Source organism: Schistocerca cancellata, chromosome 6, assembly GCF_023864275.1.
Source record: "Schistocerca cancellata isolate TAMUIC-IGC-003103 chromosome 6, iqSchCanc2.1, whole genome shotgun sequence".
Lineage (NCBI taxonomy): Eukaryota > Metazoa > Arthropoda > Insecta > Orthoptera > Acrididae > Schistocerca > Schistocerca cancellata.
The window spans coordinates 690,564,487-690,587,250 of record NC_064631.1 but is presented as its reverse complement, the minus strand read 5'-3'; the positions used below and the strand labels follow the sequence as shown (position 1 = coordinate 690,587,250).

Genomic DNA, 22,764 nt, shown 5'->3' with positions numbered 1-22,764 from the left:
TCATTTCTGACTATATCACTATTAGGCATAAGAATAATATGAATATAAACATGACACGATACGTATATTCTTCCGCGCTTGCTGTTGTTCCACTCAAGTTTAGTAGTTTATTAGGCAGACAGGATTTAAATGAGAGCAGCAAACACGAAAGAATACATGGCAAAATGTTTATTTTCGTATTATTCTTGTTGTTGTTGTTGTGGTCTTCAGTCCTGAGACTGGTTTGATGCTGCTCTCCATGCTACTCTATCCTGTGCAAGCTTCTTCATCTCCCAGTACCTACTCCAACCTACATCCTTCTGAATCTGCTTAGTGTATTCATCTCTTGGTCTCCCCCTATGATTTTTACCCTCCACGCTGCCCTCCAATACTAAATTGGTGATCCCTTGATGCCTCAGAACATGTCCTACCAACCGATCCCTTCTTCTGGTCAAGTTGTGCCACAAACTTCTCTTCTCCCCAATCCTATTCAATACTTCCTCGTTAGTTATGTGATCTACCCATCTAATCTTCAGCATTCTTCTGTAGCACCACATTTCAAAAGCTTCTATTCTCTTCCTGTCCAAACTATTTACCGTCCATGTTTCACTTCCATACATGGCTACACTCCATACAAATACTTTCAGAAATGACTTCCTGACACTTAAATCTATACTCGATGTTAACAAATTTATCTTCTTCAGAAACGCTTTCCTTGCCATTGCCAGTCTACATTTTATATCCTCTCTACTTCATCCATCATCAGTTATTTTGCTCCCCAAATAGCAAAACTGCTTTACTACTTTAAGTGTCTCATTTCCTAATCTAATACCCTCAGCATCACCCAACTTAATTCGACTACATTCCATTATCCTCGTTTTGCTTTTGTTGATGTTCATCTTATATCCTTCCTTCAAGACACCATCCATTCCGTTCAACTGCTCTTCCAAGTCCTTTGCTGTCTCTGACAGAATTACAATGTCATCGGCGAACCTCAAAGTTTTTATTTCTCCTCCATGGATTTTAATACCTACTCCAAATTTTTCTTTTGTTTCCTTTACTGCTTGTTCAATGTAGAGATTGAATAACATCGGGGAGAGGCTACAACCCTGTCTTACTCCCTTCCCAACCAATGCTTCCCTTTCATGTCCCTCAACTCTTATAACTGCCATCTGCTTTCTGTACAAGTTGTAAATAGCCTTTCGCTCCCTGTATTTTACCCCTGCCACCTTTAGAATTTGAAAGAGAGTATTCCAGTCAACATTGTCAAAAGCTTTCTCTAAGTCTACAAATGCTAGAAACGTAGGTTTGCCTTTCCTTAATCTTTCTTCTAAGATAAGTCGTAAGGTCAGTATGGCCTCACGTGTTCCAGTATTTCTACGGAATCCAAACTGATCTTCCCCGAGGTCGGCTTCTACTAGTTTTTCCATTCGTCTGTAAAGAATTCGTGTTAGTACTTTGCAGCTGTGGCTTATTAAACTGATTGTTCGGTAATTTTCACATCTGTCAACACCTGCTTTCTTTGGGATTGGAATTACTACATTCTTCTTGAAGTCTGAGGGTATTTCGCCTGTTTCATACATCTTGCTCACCAGGTGGTAGAGTTTTGTCAGGACTGGCTCTCCCAAGGCCGTCAGTAGTTCCAATGGAATGTTGTCTACTCCGGGGGCCTTGTTTCGACTCATGTCTTTCAGTGCTCTGTCAAACTCTTCACGCAGTATCGTATCTCCCATTTCATCTTCATCTACATCCTCTTCCATTTCCATAATATTGTCCTCAAGAACATCGCCCTTGTATAGTCCCTCTATATACTCCTTCCACCTTTCTGCTTTCCCTTCTTTGCTTAGAACTGGGTTTCCATCTGAGCTCTTGATATTCATACATGTGGTTCTCTTATCTCCAAAGGTCTCTTTAATTTTCCTGTAGGCAGTATCTATCTTACCCCTAGTGAGATAAGCCTCTACATCCTTACATTTGTCCTCTAGCCATCCCTGCTTAGCCATTTTGCACTTCCTGTCGATCTCATTTTTGAGACGTTTGTATTCCTTTTTGCCTGCTTCATTTACTGCATTTTTATATTTTCTCCTTTCATCAATTAAATTCAATATTTCTTCTGTTACCCAAGGATTTCTACTAACCCTCTTCTTTTTACCTACTTGATAGTCTCCTGCCTTCACTACTTCATCCCTCAGAGCTACCCATTCTTCTTCTACTGTATTTCTTTCCCCCATTCCTTTCAATTGTTCCCTTATGCTCTCCCTGAAACTCTGTACAACCTCTGGTTCTTTCAGTTTATCCAGGTCCCATCTCCTTAAATTCCCACCTTTTTGCAGTTTCTTCAGTTTTAATCTACAGGTCATAACCAATAGATTGTGGTCCGAGTCCACATCTGCCCCTGGAAATGTCTTACAATTTAAAACCTGGTTCCTAAATCTCTGTCTTACCAGTATATAATCTATCTGATACCTTTTGGTATCTCCAGGGTTCTTCCATGTATACAACCTTCTATCATGATTCTTAAACCAAGTGTTAGCTATGATTAAGTTGTGCTCTGTGCAAAATTCTATCAGGCGGCTTCCTCTTTCATTTCTTAGCCCCAATCCATATTCACCTACTACGTTTCCTTCTCTCCCTTTTCCTACACTCGAATTCCAGTCACCCATGACTATTAAATTTTCATCTCCCTTCACTATCTGAATAATTTCTTTTATTTCATCATACATTTCTTCAATTTCTTCGTCATCTGCAGAGCTAGTTGGCATATAAACTTGTACTACTGTAGTAGGTGTGGGCTTCGTATCTATCTTGGCCACAATAATGCGTTCACTATGCTGTTTGTAGTAGCTTACCTGCATTCCTATTTTCCTATTCATTATTAAACCTACTCCTGCATTCCCCCTATTTGACTTTGTGTTTATAACCCTGTAGTCACCTGACCAGAAGTCTTGTTCCTCCTGCCACCGAACTTACTAATTCCCACTATATCTAACTTTAACCTATCCATTTCCCTTTTTAAATTTTCTAACCTACCTGCCCGATTAAGGGATCTGACATTCCACGCTCCGATCCGTAGAACGCCAGTTTTCTTTCTCCTGATAACGACATCCTCTTGAGTAGTCCCCGCCCGGAGATCCGAATGGGGGACTATTTTACCTCCGGAATATTTTACCCAAGAGGACGCCATCATCATTTAATCATACAGTAAAGCTGCATGCCCTCGGGAAAAATTACGGCCGTAGTTTCCCCTTGCTTTCAGCCGTTCGCAGTACCAGCACAGCAAGACCGTTTTGATTATTGTTACAAGGCCAGATCAGTCAATCATCCAGACTGTTGCCCTTGCAACTACTGAAAAGGCTGCTGCCCCTCTTCAGGAACCACACGTTTGTCTGACCTCTCAACAGATACCCCTCTGTTGTGGTTGTACCTACGGTACGGCTATCTGTATCGCTGAGGCACGCAAGCCTCCCCACCAACGGCAAGGTCCATGGTTCATGTGGGGGGGGGGGGGTATTATTCTTATGGTGAAGAGAATACTGCATGTGATTCACATTTCATCAGGTTCCTATTAGCAACCATCTCTTCTCACGGGTAGGAAAAAACTCGGAACGTAGAGTTGGCCATATTGACAAACATCCCTAACAGTCTTGCCAGTCGGATTTTCGTAGTACATTGAAATTCTGCTACATTCGAAGATGAACAATACGGAATTTGTATTTACTTCATTGGACAATGTATGAAAATGCAGTGGTCGAAACTCGGGGCGGAGAAAAAAAAAAGGTTTTGGCGCCAGTATTTATCTTTGTGCCCACAAAGCATGCTTGTGTAGCGCTATATATATTCGACAGCAGAAGTTAGTTGTGGCGGCACCTACCAACATTTTTCAGAACTTCCACTTGCTTTGCACTCGATTCTAAGCCGCAGGCGGTTTTTGGATTACAAAAACCGGAAAAAAAGTGCGACTTAGATTCGAGTAAATACGGTAATTCTATCAGGTTTTTCTTTGTAAAAGAACATTTGAAAAGTGAGTTCAGCATTTCAGCTTTCGCTCTGCTGCCCTCAATATCACTTATTGTCTCATTCTTGAGTGACCGAACACAATCCTTAGTACAAAATTGTTAAGGCTTTCGTGGCCACTTGTTGACAAGGCAGTTGGCTTCTGTCTCGGGTTCTTCGGCCGACGTTCATCTAACGATTTTTCTGACATTTCGCCAGCACGAGTGGCTGGCATTGGCAAAGCTTCACCCTCCATTGCCGGTGGTGAACTGGAGCCGAGCTCGCGGGCGCAGACTATATGTACCTGGCGCGCCAACGTCAGAGGGCTCCTCCGCGGTCATTTCCGGTGCGGTTCTGAGTGTCACTAACAGCCTTTATATACCAATGCCACCAAAATATCTGTGGGTTTTGTTAGATATCATTGGACTATACTCTGCTACAGTAATTATTGAAGGCGTCATGCATTGCTCTCTTGACAGTCAGGCATGTTTAATTCAGAATCTCTCTATCTATAATCCTATGCTTTGTTCTACACCTATTATCCAGAAGTTTCTTTACAATGACTATATACCAATGTGGCTATCTTCCATTATGAACTGTTCTTCTGGGTACGTACCTACCCAGTAGACGGCCAAATATTCTTTTAAACTTGAACCATAATTCCTCTACATATTGCTCATCTGTGATGAAAGTCTCACGATACTACTGCTCTTTTATCTACAGGGTGTCGCAATCGAAAGAGGCCCACAAACAAATATTTGCTTAAATTACACTAAAAGGCTTTGCATAAAAATCAGGAAATGAAATGAAATGAACATGTCATACTTTGTTCATGGGGAAATAAAAGTGAATCACAAAATTTGCTGGAAGTGACCACTCTTGACTTGTAAACACAGTTGGAACACGACACTCGAATGCTGCTGCCAGAACCTCTGGTGTGACTGCCTGAATTTCATGCATGATGCTCTCTCGTAAATCTTTCAAGTTGTGTGGTTTGTTCCCGTACACACTGCCTTTTAGGTCACTTCAGATGAAAATGTCAGGCGGTGTTAAATTAGGTGACATTGGGGGCCACAGTCCTTTCACAATGGCTCTGCCAGGGAAAAATGATTCAACCTCAGCCATGGTCATTTTGAAATTCCCAAAATGTTTCAATGTAAACTGCACTTGTCACAGCAGACTCAAAAAAATTGGACCAATGATACAACACTGTGATATTGCAAAGACTACATCATCTTTGGTGAATGCAGGGGTTGCTCGAGACAGTGCATGTGGATTTTCATTACGCCACAAATGTGTATTCTAAGACTTTACACAGCCTGAGAGTTGGAACCACGCCACATCACTGAATAATGTGCTCTGCAATATTCCTGGCCTCCAAGCAATAAATTCTGAAACCAAAGCCAAAATGTAATGCATTTGTCTTTGTCACTGATATTCAATTCCTGAACAACATTAAACCTGTGTAGATACGTGTCGGCTTTCTTCGCAGCTCTGTGACATGCTCCTTGATATTCTACATTCCTGAGATTAACATTGAACAGAATTTGCAGGAGATACCATACCAACAACTGTTGTTTCACGCCAGCCACTTTTTCTTCCGATAATTCTCTCACAGTTGCATGTCTTCAAAATTTAGATGCATCCCGTGTTTGGTATGTAGGCATTTGTCCATTTACATACACCCATTATTCCACATTTTCCAAACGAAGTACACACGTTTGATTTTGATGTTTGTTTTTCATATCTCCTTGTTGACATACGAATTGTACAATGCTGTGCCTCATTTCTTGCGACATCGTTGGCACCAGCTATGCATACAACACATTCATTTTCATCTTCCATTTTTTCCTGAAAGACAATAGTTACAATGCTACATCACAAGCATCACCTGCCAGAGTCGTATCTAGACATATCAGGGGTCCCATATCATGCCAACTGCACACGCCCCACACCATTTCAGAGCCTCCACCAGCTTGAACAGTCCGCTGCTGACATGCAGGGTCCATGGATTCATGAGGTTGTCTCTATAACCATACACATCCATCCCCTCAATACAATTGGAAATGAGACTCGTCCGACCAGGAAACATTTCTCCAGTCATCAACGTGCAATGTCGGTGTATAACTTTTCAAAATTGTATGAATGACCTACTGTATGAATGACTTAATGGATAATGTTGGAATTCCATGAAGCTTTTTGTGGATGATGATGTACACAGAGAAACCACAATGCTAGAGAACTGTATCAAAATGCAGGAAGACCTGCGGAAGATTTACATTTGGTGCAGAAATTGACAGTTGATCCTCAACATAAACAAATGTAACATTCTGCATATAATCAGGCAGAAAGACTCATTACTGTATGGTAACATGATTCCAGAATAATCACTGGAAGCAGTCACTTCCATAAAATATCTAGGATTACATGTACATAAAACTAATGACAATTAAGGCAGATGCCAGACAGATTTATTGAGAGAATCTTCAGGAAGTGTAGTCCGCCCAATTGTTCAATCAATATTTAGATATTGCTCATCAGTCTGCGACTGATACCAGGTATAACTGATAGAGGAAACAGAGACAATCCAAATAAGAACAGTGTCTTTTTTTACAGATTTGTTTATTAAGTGCAGAAGCATCACAGAGATGCTCTGCCAACTCTAGTGGGAAATGCTGCAATATAAGCTTTCTGCACCATGGTGGTGTTTACTAACAGAATTCTGAGAGAGTACATACCTAGGAGAGCCAACCGACACACAGCTTCCTGGTAAGTGTATCTCGCAAAAAGAATTTGAAGATAAAATTAAAAAGATTTGGGCTCACATGGAGGCTTACTGACAATTGTTCTATGCATAGGTCATTCACGACTGAATAGAAAATTATTGTTAAAACACATTTCCTTTACCACTTAGTAATTCATATGATTTTTCAAAAATAATGTGATTATGTACCATTTTTTTGCATTTTTATATAAGCAATAAAATCTTTAAATTGAAATGTCTCAAATTTTGCATATCAGGTACCATCAAATACTATTAAATAACCAGGAAATTTGTTTTACTTTAAATCTGCAAAAGTTTGTTTGTGGGGTTGAAATTTTTAGTGAATATGGAACTATGAAATTTTAAACAAATTGTTCTGGGGGAGGGGGGTACTCTTAGCTAAACTAACTACATCATATCAGCCAGAAAACTTGAATTACACCTGAAATCTGTAATACAATTTTGATATTTACTAGGAATGATAGCAAAGAAAGCAAATGGACAATTCCACTTCGACACATTTCATCTGAAATTATTTGTTTACCGGGAACTTTTCCCTTGCCAAATTTCAAGAAGGGAACTAATATTTCATATTCTCAGTTTGTAAATTGTCCTGATATCCAGATCTGGAAATTGTTAGAAATATATATTAAGCTCTGCCTGAGAGTTTGTATAACACAAAGTGGTGGATTCTGTTAATACCAAGCACATGGTGCTTAATTCTTATAGTAAATAGAAATAATTTCATTTTTAAATGTATTTTCTTGTTACACAGGAGCCTACTCCTTAATCTACTTTCCTACATAACATTCACCAGGTGTGCAGGTGGAAAAGGAAAGTAATTTCCGTACTTTTCCCGATCTTCCCAATTAAAAATACTCTTTTTCCTGAGTGAAAATACACTTTTATTCCATGTTAAGTAACTGTATACTTCCCTCATAACTGTAAACTTATCAATCCTTGGAATGATCAAGGTTTTATACACCAGTGTAGAACTACCTGGCACTTAAAAAGAAAAAGGCATTATGGAAAGATCTTTGAGGTGCAGCAACATGTAAACTGAATATTTTCATGTTACGAAAGTAAAAATTCGGATTCCACCAAAAGACAGCAAGTTACTTTCTGAAGCACTGAAATCGAGATTACGATACACTTTTGTAAGCGAATCATAATTTATGTCATGTGATCTCGCCAGCCAACGACAACAGATATTCAGTGCATAGGACACATGATGTTGTCAGTCAACAGCAATATCACTGTTAAGTAGCATGAACACACGTATAGGAAAAGTTAATGATTTAAATTAAAATGCGTAGTGTAGCTACAAGAAAAACTAAGCTTTCGCATATAATACTGGTCATTTTTAGCAAGAAGCAATGTGCCAGTACAATTTTAAATAAAATGTCTGGTCTTCTGGGCTCGAAATCCTTCTAAGTGACTGGTCCTCAAAGTGTTAAGTTTTAAACGAGAGTCAAAGACCCTGTGATTTAAGGAATTCATTGCACATTCTCACACATAACCCATCTTGTGTAAAAGGAAATTTACTTTGAAAGTAATGGTTTTCAAATCACCAATTGCAATATTTTCCCATGACCTGTTAGGAATAGGTCATTTCACCAGTTGCCAGAAAGCGCCAGGGAAACGGCGTTGCTGCGAATGCAACTACAATGGCTATGAAGCCCGTACGTTCATACATACACAAACATTAAGATATCTTTCATTAGCTCGATGAAAAAGGATACTTGAAATTCAGCGAACAGTTGAAACCAGCCAATTGTGTGGAATGAAACACTTCATTTCAAGTAAATTGATGGCCTCTGCATAAAAGATTAATGAAAACCAAATTTATTTAGCAAACCGACAAAAATAACTTCTTTGTTCTGCAAGAGAATTAATGCGACTGCCAAAAATGTGGAAATAAAATGAAATCAGTAAACTGAAACTAGTAACATATTTTATCCATCCGTAATTCTGTATTTTATTTCACTTCATGACTCTACTTTGTTTTCATCTGACGTGGAGAGCTGTAAATGAAGCGGCTAGCAAAACCACTAAATGTAAACAAGGTTCACGGGCGACTACTCCCTCCCACTACAACTCAGACTGCTCTGCGCATACACGAATCCGACAGCTCGGGTGTGCCAGGAAAATTTTTCTGGGTAGCATCGGGCTGCTTGTTGCTACTGCTGATACAGCTAACAGCCACACTTCAAATAGCCAGAAGCAGGAGATGGTACTGCTCATATGTGACTCAACTGCGGATGTGCATGAGCCCGCTGGCAACTATCCAAAGGAACCTAACGTGAACAGTTGTGACATCACACTCATCGGAAGCAGTTTGTTGTTATGAAGTATTCCATGTCTTCGCCCTAAAGCCTTTGACAAATTTGTCTATTGGCTGACGCTTGTGTGTGCACTGTGTTTTGTTGTTGTTAATGGTGCATTTCCTTTGGAACTTAAGTTTTATTTGGCGTTTTCCTCTCATTTATGTTTTATTGTTGCAGTATTATTCTGCAGTGGTGGGATACAGTAAAATTCTTTGTTAGAATATCAATTCTTACGAGTCTAAATCACAAAAGTTTAACTGTAAACTAAAACAATGAAAACTTCCCAGAATTCTAAAAATATCCTAGGTTTTTCCCAGATGAAAGAATTCCTGGGTTTTCCCAGATTTCCCAGTTGTCCCAGGGCCTACACGCCCAGCATTTACCAATACTAAAGCACTTATCATAAAGAACAACTAACTTCCCTTTCATATTCTCACTGAATTATTTTGTCGGATTTGCCAATCATTGATGAAGAATCATTCTGATGTAATTGTTGTTGTTATGGTGTTATTATTTTCCTCCCAAGTTTAGAAATAACTGGGTCCTAGATCACATGGTTATGCAGAGGATAATCATTTCTCTTCCAGCCACCATATATCCTAGCTCGTATCTCAAACTTGTTGCAACATCTGTTAACTGGAATTGTAGACAAGTTGGCCATACTTTTGATTTGTGTTGCTTGAACAGTGCACTTAATTAAGGTCTCAGAATTGGTTAAGTAACACTGAGGATGGGAAAATTCAAAGGCAATATCCACTGCCTACACCACAAATACTGCCCACACCTTTTCAGACTGTTAAGTTTGCTTGAACTTAATTTTCTTTAGCAGGGCCACTCCAAAGATTGTTGTTTCGATTCTAGTGCAAGACAAGCTATGCATGTTTCACCTCCATTATTATATTGGGAAAAGAAATTCAAAGCACTGGTTTTGTGCAACTCCCAAAGACGTTCCCAGGGCTGGGATCGAATTTTTGAAATAACCTATATGGTGTTGTAAATTTTGGTCTCACATATTAAACCCTACAACTGTTCACCCTGGTGGGTCCTGATTTGTGAGCAATTGATCGGCTTGGAGGGGGGGGCATTACAGAGTTTCTTGTGATTAACCAGGGCATTAAAAATAACACAAATTTATTAGTGCACCATAGCCCAGCAATTACATTATTTGTGTGGTATGCTAAAATTGTTGCATTCAATCTTCTTGTTCTTTTTTTTTTGACATTGTTGTCAAAATGACCTCAATCATTATTTTTATTCAATTTGGTGGTTTAAATATGAATTTATTTCATTTCTAATCCTTCATTATGTCGTCGTCGTAGTCGTTGTCATCGTCGTCATCATCATCATCATCATCATCATCATCATCATCATCAAGAGCATCATACTGACTTTCTTATTATCTCTAATTTTACTTCTTTTTATTATTTTTTGATTTGGAATCTTTGTGCAAATGATTTTGAATATTTTAATGTTATTTACTTCCATTAATTTTCTTCTTTTTTGTACTTTTTAATTTTTGTCTCCATCTGCATCTATACTCTCAAAGCCCCTTGAGGTACTTGAGAGAGATTTGTACTAGTTATTTGGGTTTCTTACAATTCCATTCACTTATGGAATGCAGGAAGAATGAATGATTGAATGCCTGTAATTATTATAGCTTGTCCTTATGATCCCTATGTGAACGACAAGTATGAGGTCATAGTATAATCCCAGAGTCATAATTTAAAGCGGATTTTAAAATTTTGTAAGTAGATTTTCTTGGGACAGTTTACGTCTATCTTCAAGGGTCTACCAGTTCAGTTTCTTCATCATCTACATCTACATTTATACTCCACACGCCACCACACAGTGTGAAGCAGAGGGTACCCTGTACCACTACTTGTCATTTCCTTTCCTGTTACATTCACAAATAGAGCGAGGAAAAAATGACTGTATGTATGTCTCCTTATGAGCCCTAATTTCTCAGTTATTCCTTATCTTCGTGGTCCTTACGTGCAATGTATGTTGGTAGCAGTGGAATTGTTTAGCAGTCAGCTTCAAATACCAATTCTTTAAATTTTCTCCATACTGTTTCCCAAAGAAAACATTGCCTTCCTTCCAGGGATTCCCATTTGAGTTCCCGAAGCACGCCCGTAACACTTACGTGTTGTTCAAACCTATTGGTACCAAATCTAGTATCTGGATTGCTTCAAAATCTTCCTCCAATCCGACCTGGTACAGATCCCAAACACTCACTCAAGCAGTACTCAAGAAAAGGTTGCACCAATGTCATATATGCAGTCTCCTTTTACAGGTAAACCACTCTTTCCTAAAATTCTCCCAATAAACTGAAGTCAACCATTCACCTTCCCTACCAAATTTCTCACGTACTCATTCCACCTCATATCATTTTGCAAGGTTATACCCAGATATTGAAATGACTTGATCAAGTCAAGCTGGATGTTAATAATACTGTATCCGAACATTACAAATTTGATCTTCCTACTCATCCGCATTAACTTATATTTTTCCAAATTTAGGACTACCTGCTAACTGGGAAATTTGTCTTAGTCATCTTGTATTTTTCTACCGTTACTCAACTTTGACACGTTACCGTACACAACAACATCATCAGCACCTTAGCGCACACCATGCCATCATCAACGAACAACAGCAGATTGCTGCCCACTCTATCAGTCAAATCATTTATGTATATAGAGGACAACAGCAGACCTCTCACACTTTCCTGGGGCACTCCTGACGATATCCTTGTCTCTGATGTATACTCGTTACCGTGGACAACATACCGGGTTCTCTTATTTAAGAAGTCTTCGAGCCACTCACATCTCTGTGAACTTATTCCATTATGTTCATACCTATGTTAATAGCCTGCAATGGGGCACCATGTCAAATGCTTTCTGGAAATCTAGAAATAGGGAATCTGCCTGTTGCCCTTCATTCATAGTTCTCGGTATATCATCTGAGGAAAGAGCAAACTGAGTTTCACAGGAGCGATGCTTTCTAAAACCACAATGATTCCTGCACATACACTTCTCAGTCTCAAGAAAGTTTATTATATTCAAACTGAGAATAAGTTCAAGGATTCTGCAGCAAATAGAAGTTAGGGGTATCGGTCAGTAATTTTTCAGGTCCATTCTTTTACCTTTCTTATATACTGGAGTCACCTGTGCTTGGGACTTTGTTTGGGGTGAAAGATTTGTGATAAATGCAAGCTAGGTAAAGAGCCACTGTCATAGAGCATTCTTTTTAAAATCAAACTGGGATTCCATTTGGACCTAGTGATTTATTTGCTTTCAAATCTTTCAGTTGTTTTTCTACACCAGATACGCTTATTAATATGTTGTCCATATGGGCGTCTGTCCAATGATCAAATGATGGTATGTTTGTACGATTCTCCTGTGTGAACGATTTCTTGAACATGAAATTTAAAACTTCAGCTTTCATTTTGCTATCTTCAACTGCCACACCAGACTGGTCAACAAGGGGCTCAATGAAGTAGACCCTCTTAGCAATTTTACATACAACCAGAATTTTCACAAGTCCTCTGCCAGATGTTTTACTAAGGTGTGATGGAGGTAGTTGTATGCTTCACGGATATATCTTTCCACAGATCCACGAATCCTTACTAACCTTCGTTTGTTTTCATTTATGCTTTCCCTTTTGAACCAAGCATGCGACAGCCTCTGCTTCCTCAGCATCTGTCAAATTTAGTTATTAAACCATGATGGAACTTTTCGATCCTTTATCCGCTTATTAGACACATAACTCTCCAGACCACGCTTTACAATCTGCTTAAACTTTGCCCATAATTCCTCTACACCCATCTTACTGGAAATAAGTGATGCCAATTCACTGTCTAAGTGAGGTGTTAATACCTGTTTATATGCTCTATCTAGCAGAAACACTAACCTAGCCCTCTTGACTGATTTACTGACTTTCATAATCATAGTTGCTTCCCCGTTTTATACTGACACTGTAGATAAGTTCCAGCCTATTTGTAGCTACAAGGTCTAAGATATTTCCATTGCATGTGGGCTCCTGAGATGCTCAAGACAATTGTCAGAAAACATGTTCAAAGCATTTTGCTTGATTGTCTGTCCCCCCCCCCCCCCCCCCCTTCCTGCAATGAATCCAGACATCCCAGTCTATATTTGGCAGATTAAAGATGCTCCCGACGAGTACTGCATGATCTGGGTATTTACATGCTACTGACCATAGACGTTCTTTGAATGACTCTAGAACTGTCACAGCAGAAATGGGTGACCGGTAAAAACATCCAATAATTAACTTGGTTTCACCTACACCTGTTATACATGACCAGATGACTTCACTGTCACGCTCAACTTCTACCTCAATAAAGACAATATTTTTGTCAACTGCAATGAACAATCCCCTTCTTATGGCCTCTAATCTATCTATCTGATATACACTCCATAACTCACTAAATATTTGAGAGCGTTCCACTTCATGTTTCAGCCAGCTCTCAGTTCCAAGAATAATTTGAGTGCAAGAACTTTCCTGGAGGGGAGTAGATTTGGGAACTTTATCACGAGTACTTTGGGCAGTTCATTAATAAAACTGTGACAGTTGAAGTGTCTTTATTCTGAACGCTGTTTGATTTCCCTTGCTGTGAATCAAATGGCGAGAGTTCATCAGAGCCCCTCAAACTACTGCCTAGCCTAAAAAACCTTCACGTGCACTTCGCAGGTACTCTGCTACCCATATAGCTGTTTCCTTTGTGTAGTGCACCCCTGACCTACCAAGAGGAGTCCTACAAATCCCTACATGATAACGCAGATCCAGAAATCTGCAGCCGATACTGCCACAGAGAAGACGTAGCCTTTGGTTGAAACCCTCCATTTGGCTCCAAACTAAAGGACCCTGATCAACTTTGGGAATGACACTGCAAACTGCGAGCTCTGCTTGCACCCTGTGTGCGAGGCCAGCAGTCTTCACCACCTCCGCCAGCTGCCTGTACAAACCAAGGATCACTCAGTGTTGACGTGAGCCACAACATGCAGATGACTGTTCGAGATACCTCATTATGTTTGGGATCAGAACATGTTCTAAGGTTCTACAACAGATCAATGTCAAGTTTATTACAATATTTTTATTCAAATTGTTAGTGATGGCTTGGTGGCACAATGGTAAACTGCCAGTCTACAAATCCAAAGGTCTCAGGTTCGACCCATGGTCAATTCTAGGATTTTTACCTATGACTTATTGCTTTTTTCATATATGGCAATATCTGTTGATGCAAAAAATGTGAGCTCCACTGAGATTCAGAATCCACAAACTGAACTGTAGGTTCCCCCATAGCTAGTTCAAAGGTCAGAGAAAGGCAACAGCGTACCACCTCCAACAGGACCATGACTAGTAAAGTACACTGTGGTGTTAAAAATCATCTTCAGTTTGATGACTGCTTCACTCTTTACTATTTCTACTCCTCATTTTGCTTGAATTTCATTTTATTTATATCTTCATTTACATCATTTTCTCCTGGGTTTGAGAAGAACTTATGTTGTTAATGTATGTACGATTACCAACCGAAAAATGTACCTCTTGTTGTAACCGCAGGAAAAAGCCAAGTCTAATTACAGTTGTTCTCAGGCAGTACGCCAGAAATAGTACGTAGTAAGTGAACTAAAAATGTAGCGCTGGACGCAAGGTGTGGCAGAGGGGTCATAAAAGAAACACAACGCAGCTGGAGAGCCGAGACGGCAGTCCGAACTGCCTGCCGGGCAGCTGTGCGCGATAAAAAAAGCAGCTGTGCGCGATAAGAAAGCCAAAAAGCCACCAAGTTATAAAGATACAAAGAAGCTCCGTGCAGGGACCTGTAATAAGCACTCACTTAAGAGTATCAAAAGAAAGCACTTCTGGTTAGAGAGAGAAGTTTGGGAGTGGAGAGAGAAAGAAAGAGGGCCCCTGGTGGGGACTGCACTACTCATGAGGAGTCAATGAAGAGCTCAGGACACAGTGCGTGACCATATAGGGAGAGGACTCTCTATCCCTCCACCCAGCTTCTGAAGAAAAGTAATGAAATTAATACTTAAAGAATACCCAACAAGGACAAGTTGCACTTGACGCTACGTCATGCCAAGCGCTGGCGGGATCGAAGGGGAAAAGTTAACAAAACTCGGGAGCACGCTGCTCTGGGTCTCTCTCTCTCTCTCTCGAGGTTAGGCTCCCGGAACAACAACAGTCAGTGTGGATAACAGCAGCCGACTTGGGCTGAGGAACGGGCTGTAGGCAGGCAGCTGGAGATAGACGCCAATGAACGTTTACGCAGTGGTCGCAGGACTCTGATGTAGGGTGCTAGTGTGGGCAGAAGGTATTGAAGAGCTTCTATCAGACAGTCGGAACGGTGGAAGTTAGTCACCATCTCTGTAACAGACTTGGTCATCCCGTAGGTACAATCACTACGCAGTTAGGGCAATCTGTATTATTTCTGAATAAACTAGAACTTGTGTGACATTTGGGAGAGTTTACTTCTACCCACTTCCTAGCCTTGTACCTTCACACCAGGGATTTCAACATCTTAGCCAGATCAAAAGTCTCCCTCTCACTAAGGTCAACCGGCTAAATCCCTTTCACAAACTGTGTCGCTTAATCCCTTGCAAAACCCACGCTTGGGATGCAACAACCTTATAACAAAGAACAAATTTTCGATAAGCTTGCACAGACAAAACAAGTAACTAATTTTATCTTTTATTGGTATTTTCAAATATTTAAATTATTATTACAATACATAAACAAAAATATTTAAAAGCACATGGACAAAATTTGATATGCAAAAAGAATAAAAGGACGTAAGAAAATGAACAGAAATTTTAAAAAAAAATGTGCGATGATTAAAATGATGTGGCAAAGAATTAGAAATGAAACAAATGATATTGTAACCAATAAAAATAATATTCAAAGTTTTTCCAGTAGATATAAGTTTATTCAAACCCCACAACAGCGTGTGAACCCACGGACTTCTGCATACCAGCCAAGTGATTTCACTGCCAGGCCACAGCACCATTTTGAAGTCAGCTTTATTTGTAATATTCTAGCAAATCACAAAGAATTCTGAATTCATTTATTTTGCCGAGTTCTTGTAAAGGCGGGTCCACCAAGGTGACTGGCTGCAGGATGTGATATCTATGAGCCTAATCTACACTATTATATAGGTTGCTTTAAAAGGCCGATCTCACCCTTGGGGACATCTCCTTATCAATCAGCAGCATATTCAGTAATCAGCATGAGCACAAACTTCTGGTAGTTTAAAACTAAAAATGCAGAATTGATCCAATTGATACTTCTGAAATTTTGTTACTGGATGCACTAACTGCATTCACAAATTACTTAACTGTATCTATTATACTCATTGCTTTTATTTCTCACTGTATACCTAGAATTTTCTTTATGCAACTGCACACGAATGATGTGATGCTAAAATATATGCTGAATCCTCTGAGGTGATTACTTCAACTCAGTATACATGAAGTGCTTTGTTGTGTGTTAGTTATTAGACACATATTGAAAACGGCTGATAAGTTGTCAAACAATGAAGTAATGGAATATTTAGAACATCTGCAGTGAGTTTCAGAGCAAGAGTCCAAAGGAAGTGAAATTGAAAGTCAAGCAGAAACTGTTACTGATGATTATAATCCAGGCACCACTAGAGTAAGTGAAATTAGTTGTTATGTGCCCTGAAAAATTACACCGATGGCTGTTACAGCGATAAGACAAACTCCTCCGTCAAAACAAACGTATCAGTCAGGATGGGAAGACACTTGGTACAACACAGAAAGACAGGGAGGAAGATGAAGGTGTCAGTTACCTTCACCATTTTTTGGGGGAGCATTCAGAAATATCAAAGGATGGAACATGATGGGATATTCTTGATTGTATCTTGAATGCAGCTGGAGGACTACACAAGCAAAATGTTTTCTATTAGACAGCAGAACCAATGCTACTGGTGAAGAAACAGGAAAATTCACAGTATTGCTAGTTTTTGGCAGCTGTTCATAGATGACACAATTCTAAAACATACAAAACTGTGCTTGGAGACAGAAGGCCAGAGGCAACTTCAACAGTTGATATTGTTCTCTTATGAGCTAAGTGTACTCATTGTAGTTTTGTATGGCAGTGGGTTTTATTGCATCACAGGAATCAAAATTGATAGCTTGTAGTCAGAAAATCTGAGATCACAGTTCTTTCAAAATACAATGTTAAGAGGTAGAGTTAAGATATCTTATGAAAATTCTTACGTTTTGATATCAGGGGACAAAGGTCAGCAACACTCAAAATAGACAACTGCTTTGCTATTAGAAGCTTGGAATCATTAACAGAAAATTGTTCCATGCTTTACAGTCTGAGACAAAACATCACACAGCTCTTTCCCATCAGGCCAGACATTGATTTAAACAATCCATGTCCAGTAAGCCAGATAAATTTGGCATCAAATTTTGGTTATCAGTGGATGTAGGTACCAAATGCCTCTAAAAGGATTTCCGTACCTGGGAAAGTATGGATATCGATCGAAGAAGAGAGAGAGGAAAAAAGTTCTCGGTGTTCGGAAGTTGAGAATCATTGTATGTGGAAGCTGAGAATGATTCAAACACAAATATGGATAAATGCTCCCATTATAGCTCCCGTGAATAGCCAACAGATGCATGCACATATCATTTATCACAGCACTGCAACAGCTTTATTAAAAATGATACTTGCTTAAAAAGCATTGCATAATATACTGCCGTGATGTGCAGACAATGCTGTGAGGAGCAGACAATGCTGAATCCGGTTACAGTAGTTCACTGGTGTTAAAATATTTAGGTTCTCCTCTCAGTACTGGGTGTGCAGATATGAAGGGCTGGACCATAATGGGTGAATGACTTACATCCAGCAAATGTAACATCCCTGTCTGAGCTACATGTGTAGGTCTAGTCTCAAATTATCGACTTCAAATTACAGCTGTGGATGACTTCATAAAGCCCTCTCCAGAGGCTATTTACCGCGTGGTGAAGCTCCCAGGACATGTATCTCTGATGGAACTGTCATTGTAGTAACATCTCTAAATGTTCACTTGCTACAATTTTATACAAGTTTGTTACTATTTTTTGTGTTACTTTTCTGTTTTATGTTGGTCTCACTTTTTCTTTAGTTTTGCAATATGCTACATAAAATAACAACAACAATAACAGTCACTGGGAAAAGTTTCCAGCCATTGGATTGGTCTGTTTTGCACATAGGTCTTGCCACTTTCCTCTATCATCATTGCTGCTTAGCCACCAACCTATTGCAGTCCTCTCATTTTCTCCCAATACTTTACACCACTCCTCTCGACCAAACAAAACTAGGCATGTAAAATGCAAAGCATGCCTCTATAAACAGGAAATTGTACCAAGCCAAGAACATTATCATCACAAAATATATAAAAATGCCAAAATCGAGGATCTTCGTTTTTCTTTATCTCACTACTGCAGGTAATTGCAATTACTTTAAAAAGTTTGCTGGCTCCCTCAAATAGAATGAGTCGTCATTTGATTAAGACCATTGTAACTAAATGGGACAGCTTTCACTTTATACTTTCAGACAATATTGCTCTCTATTAATTGCATAGCTTCTGAAGACAGGGTTGAAATTATATCATGAATTGTGCCCTATTCTTGTCTTTGTCTGCCAACTTGAAGATGCACAGTTTTGTGTCATTTTTATCTTTTGCTACGTATCTTTGAAATATGTATGTATTTGGTGATGAAGTACTTTAAGATATCTGTAAATTTCCAGTACTTGTAACTGTTTTGAATTCTGATACAGTCCGACTAGAAAGGTTCACAACTGATGCAAAATGACTAAAATTTTGGTTGGTGTATGGCATATGAAACTTGACCTTTTAATTATTTTTCTCCTGAATGAAGACTCGATTCTACTCCCTACTATTGTCATTCTATAAACACTTTTTGTCCCTTTATTGTCATTCTATAAACACTTTTTGTCCCTTAGATTGCATCTGGTACTACAACACTAAAGTTGTAGGTGTACTGTTTCTTCTGTAGATAATGAGGTCAAAGCTGATTATAGCTTGATGAATGTCATTAGATTGTGACTGTGAAATTCACTTTGCAATAACTGACAATTATTGTTTCTACCCATCCCAAAGCAAATGTACATACATAATGATCAATAATAACTAAAGAAGTGCGAGACAAAAATGATAACAACCAGCTGAGCAATGACATAATCCGCATTTATTTGCAGACTAAAAATTATTTTAAGTGCTTTCTGTTTAGTGGTAAGAAAATCACTTACATGTAGTGTGTTTTCTGCTGAAGAAAAACAGGATCCACAATAATAATAGCAAACTACTTGAGTAAGATAACTTACATATAAGCTCCTCCTTCTGCTCCCACAACTTGTCAGCAATGTCTTTCGCAAGCTCCTCTTCAGAATCATCTGGGCTGCAATTCAATGCAAGTAAATGCCTTGGTGCACAATGTTCATTATCATTATTGCTCCCACTCTCTCGTCGTCCTAACCGTTGTTTGAGACTGCCTCTCTCATCAAACCTACGCTTGTTGCCGTACGTTGGTTCCAAGTGACCAGTGAGAACAGCTGAATCTTCAACTGTATCTACAGTGGTATCACTGTGGTGTCTGAATGCCAGCCTGTAGTCGTATGACTCTACATTCCTAAAAAAATAATATACACAATATCAAAAGGACAAAAATATCTAAAGGACACAATCTTCAACTTGTTACATACTAAACAACAAGTCAATATAGTGTAAAACAGAAGAAGGGTGCCTATTTATCAATTTAACAACCAAGAAAATCTGCAACAGAATGACAGAGACTCACACAAAAAACATTTTTCAAATCTCTAGCATTCTCAACATTTAAGCAGGCCATTTGTTGGGAAAAAAAGGCCAAGTTAACAGAAAATATAAAAAGACACAGATCATGAATATTATATAATAAGAATTGAAATTTAAAATGGTCAATTATAAGGTAGTTCATAATAAATAAATACAGAAGTAAATTGAGAGTAAGAGCACACAAATATGCTTGCAAAAAATCACAACAGTCCTGTACAACTCTGATCAGAATGAAACGGAACATAGCAGTTTTCGATTTACATACGGAACAGCTGCAGGAAAACAATAACAAATGATGTTACACACAGCAGTTTAAACCAGCAGTAAGGATTATCACTTCTCACAAAGGCAAACAGATCCACAATGAATCCTACAAGGTTCAATACTAGGACAAATTCCTTTTCTTCTTTTATGTAAATGACTCATCTGTCAATGTAAATTCACATTCAATACTAGTGACGTCCTAACTGAAACAAACAGCATTGAGCAAATTCCACTCGACGTTGAAGTCTCTAAAAAAGATTATATACTTGGCTCCACCTAAATGACTTAAAATTAAACATAAACAAATGACTAATTATACTGTTTAATACTGCTAAGCATTCAAGAGCACATGAACTCAGGGAACAGTCCACAGAAAATTCTTACAGAAGTGACTTGAGAACAATCTATCATGGGCCACACAAACAATTTAATACAGAGATGTAATAGTTTAACACTTGCACTTTTTGTACATTGCACCTCAACAAACATGTCTCCAAGAATTAGGTTATCTATATCTTTATATGGTTGCAATATGCATTGTGTGTGTGTGTGTGTGTGTGTGTGTGTGTGTGTGTGTACTTTACACCCCCCCCCCCCAAAAAAAAAAATAAAAAAAATAAAATAAAATAAAAATTATCAAATTTCGCTGAATTGTATTAGCAACATACTTTTTGAAGAGGTACTAATATGTAAGAAGCGTCCAGAACCGGAAATTACTTTTTAGCACTATCTTAGCAATAACAATGCACTTTCAAAAACATGTATTACTGACTTTATGACCACCACACACCACAAAAAATTTAAGAAATGTAAATTTTATTCATTATTGTTGTTACTCTCAACATACTTTTTAAATAGATATTGACGTGTAAGTAAGAAAGTATAAAGCATAACATTTATTGGGAAAAGTGACATCTACTATTGAGAACTGGATTTTTGTGTTAACTGTAACTGAAAAATTTAAGACAGTAAAAACAACAAATACTTTTCAAAATTTTAAAATATAATGTAAATGACTATATTATAATAATTTTAAAAGGTTGGCATTGAGTACCCCCCCCCCCCCCCCTCGTACTGTGTAGATGAATACAAAAATGGTGCTGGAACTTGTAGCAATTTCTGGATAATAATATCACATTAAACAGCAAGTAATATATTCATATCATATGCTGTACATCACCACTTTCATATAAACTGCAACAAGTGTTTCCAACAGATGGAATAGTTCCATAACATGATTACAAATTCTTGAAGCCCCGTGTATTGTTATCAACAATTTCATCTGTATGTGATGGGATTCTGAAGTAATATAACTTTCAATATTATGCAAAAACACCTCTGTTAAGATTCTAGACTATTAATCACTTTAGACATGAAGTCTCTTTCTAGACTATTCTAAGACGAGACAGAAACTATTCTGTAAATAAAATTTGGAGTCATTGTCTGTAGAAACATTACACAGTAAACAAATGCTTGAAAAGGGACAAGCAAGGCAATTTTTCTGATGAGTTTCTATAAGGGTAATCGCAAAAGTAAGGTCTCCAAATTGCTGGGGCACAGGGAAACTGTTCGTGTGGCTGTTTTTTTTTCCTTGCTCCCTCCACTGTCTTCAGAAACAACCACAGCACATCCACTGGAGCTTTCAATCTTGGCTCAGCAGCCAGTTGTAATGGAGCTCCCATTACTTACTACTGCCAGCTGTGAAGTTTGCTCAGTTTTTCGTGTTTTGAGTGCAAAAGGTGTTAAACCAATTGACATCCATCAACAGTTGATGGATGTGTATGGAGAGCCATGTATGGGTGTCAAAAATGCCTGCAATTCCAGAACAATCACCAACATTGAACAAACTGTGCTTCAAAATCAGTGGACCACTCTCAATGACCTCTGCAATGTTGTTCCTGAGGTTTCTCAAAGCATCATCCACCAGACTCTGACTGAAGTGTTGAAATTTCAGGCGCGTGCAGGATGCGCCCCAAGAATGCCGACAGAAGACCACAAAAGGGCAACCAATGGGTTGAAACTTGCCACCAATTTCCTCAACACTATGCAGATGAAAATAACAACTTCTTGGATTCAATGGTCATGAGTGATGAAACCAGAGCTTCCTACTTCACCCCTGAGACGAAACAACAATCACATGAGTGGTGAAATTCTGATTCAACCATGCTGCGAAAATTCGTTGTTAGACATTAAAAAAACTCTGAAGGACGATTCATAACTGAAGAAGGGGAATGCTGAGCAAGGGCATAAGCCTTCTCCATGACAATTCTCATCCCCAAATCATCCATCAAACTGTGGATCTTTTGCACCGGTTTGGATGGGACTTCTTCACCCACCCACCCACCCACCCACCCACCCAAAGTCTGGATTTAGCACCCAGTGACTACCACTTGCTTCCCATGTGGAAAGAACATTGACTGGAAGGCGTTCAGTGACGATAACAAGGTGAAAGATGAGGTCAGGTGCTTTTACAATAGAATGGTAATAGGCCAGTATGATATGGATGTACAAAAACTGCAACAGCATTTTAAAAAATGCATCAATCGAAATGGTGATATTATGCAAAAATAGAAAAA

At 38.8% G+C, this 22,764-nt stretch overlaps 1 protein-coding gene across 1 annotated transcript in view; it reads right to left on the bottom strand.

Annotated features, from left to right (window-relative positions):
- Positions 1-22,764, bottom strand: part of LOC126191370 (phosphorylated adapter RNA export protein) — a 145,977-nt gene that overhangs the window by 69,937 nt on the left and 53,276 nt on the right. The window contains exon 3 of the mRNA XM_049932217.1: positions 19,435-19,739. Coding sequence (XP_049788174.1) covers positions 19,435-19,739 — 305 coding nt within the window. The remainder of the gene's footprint in view (positions 1-19,434; positions 19,740-22,764) is intronic.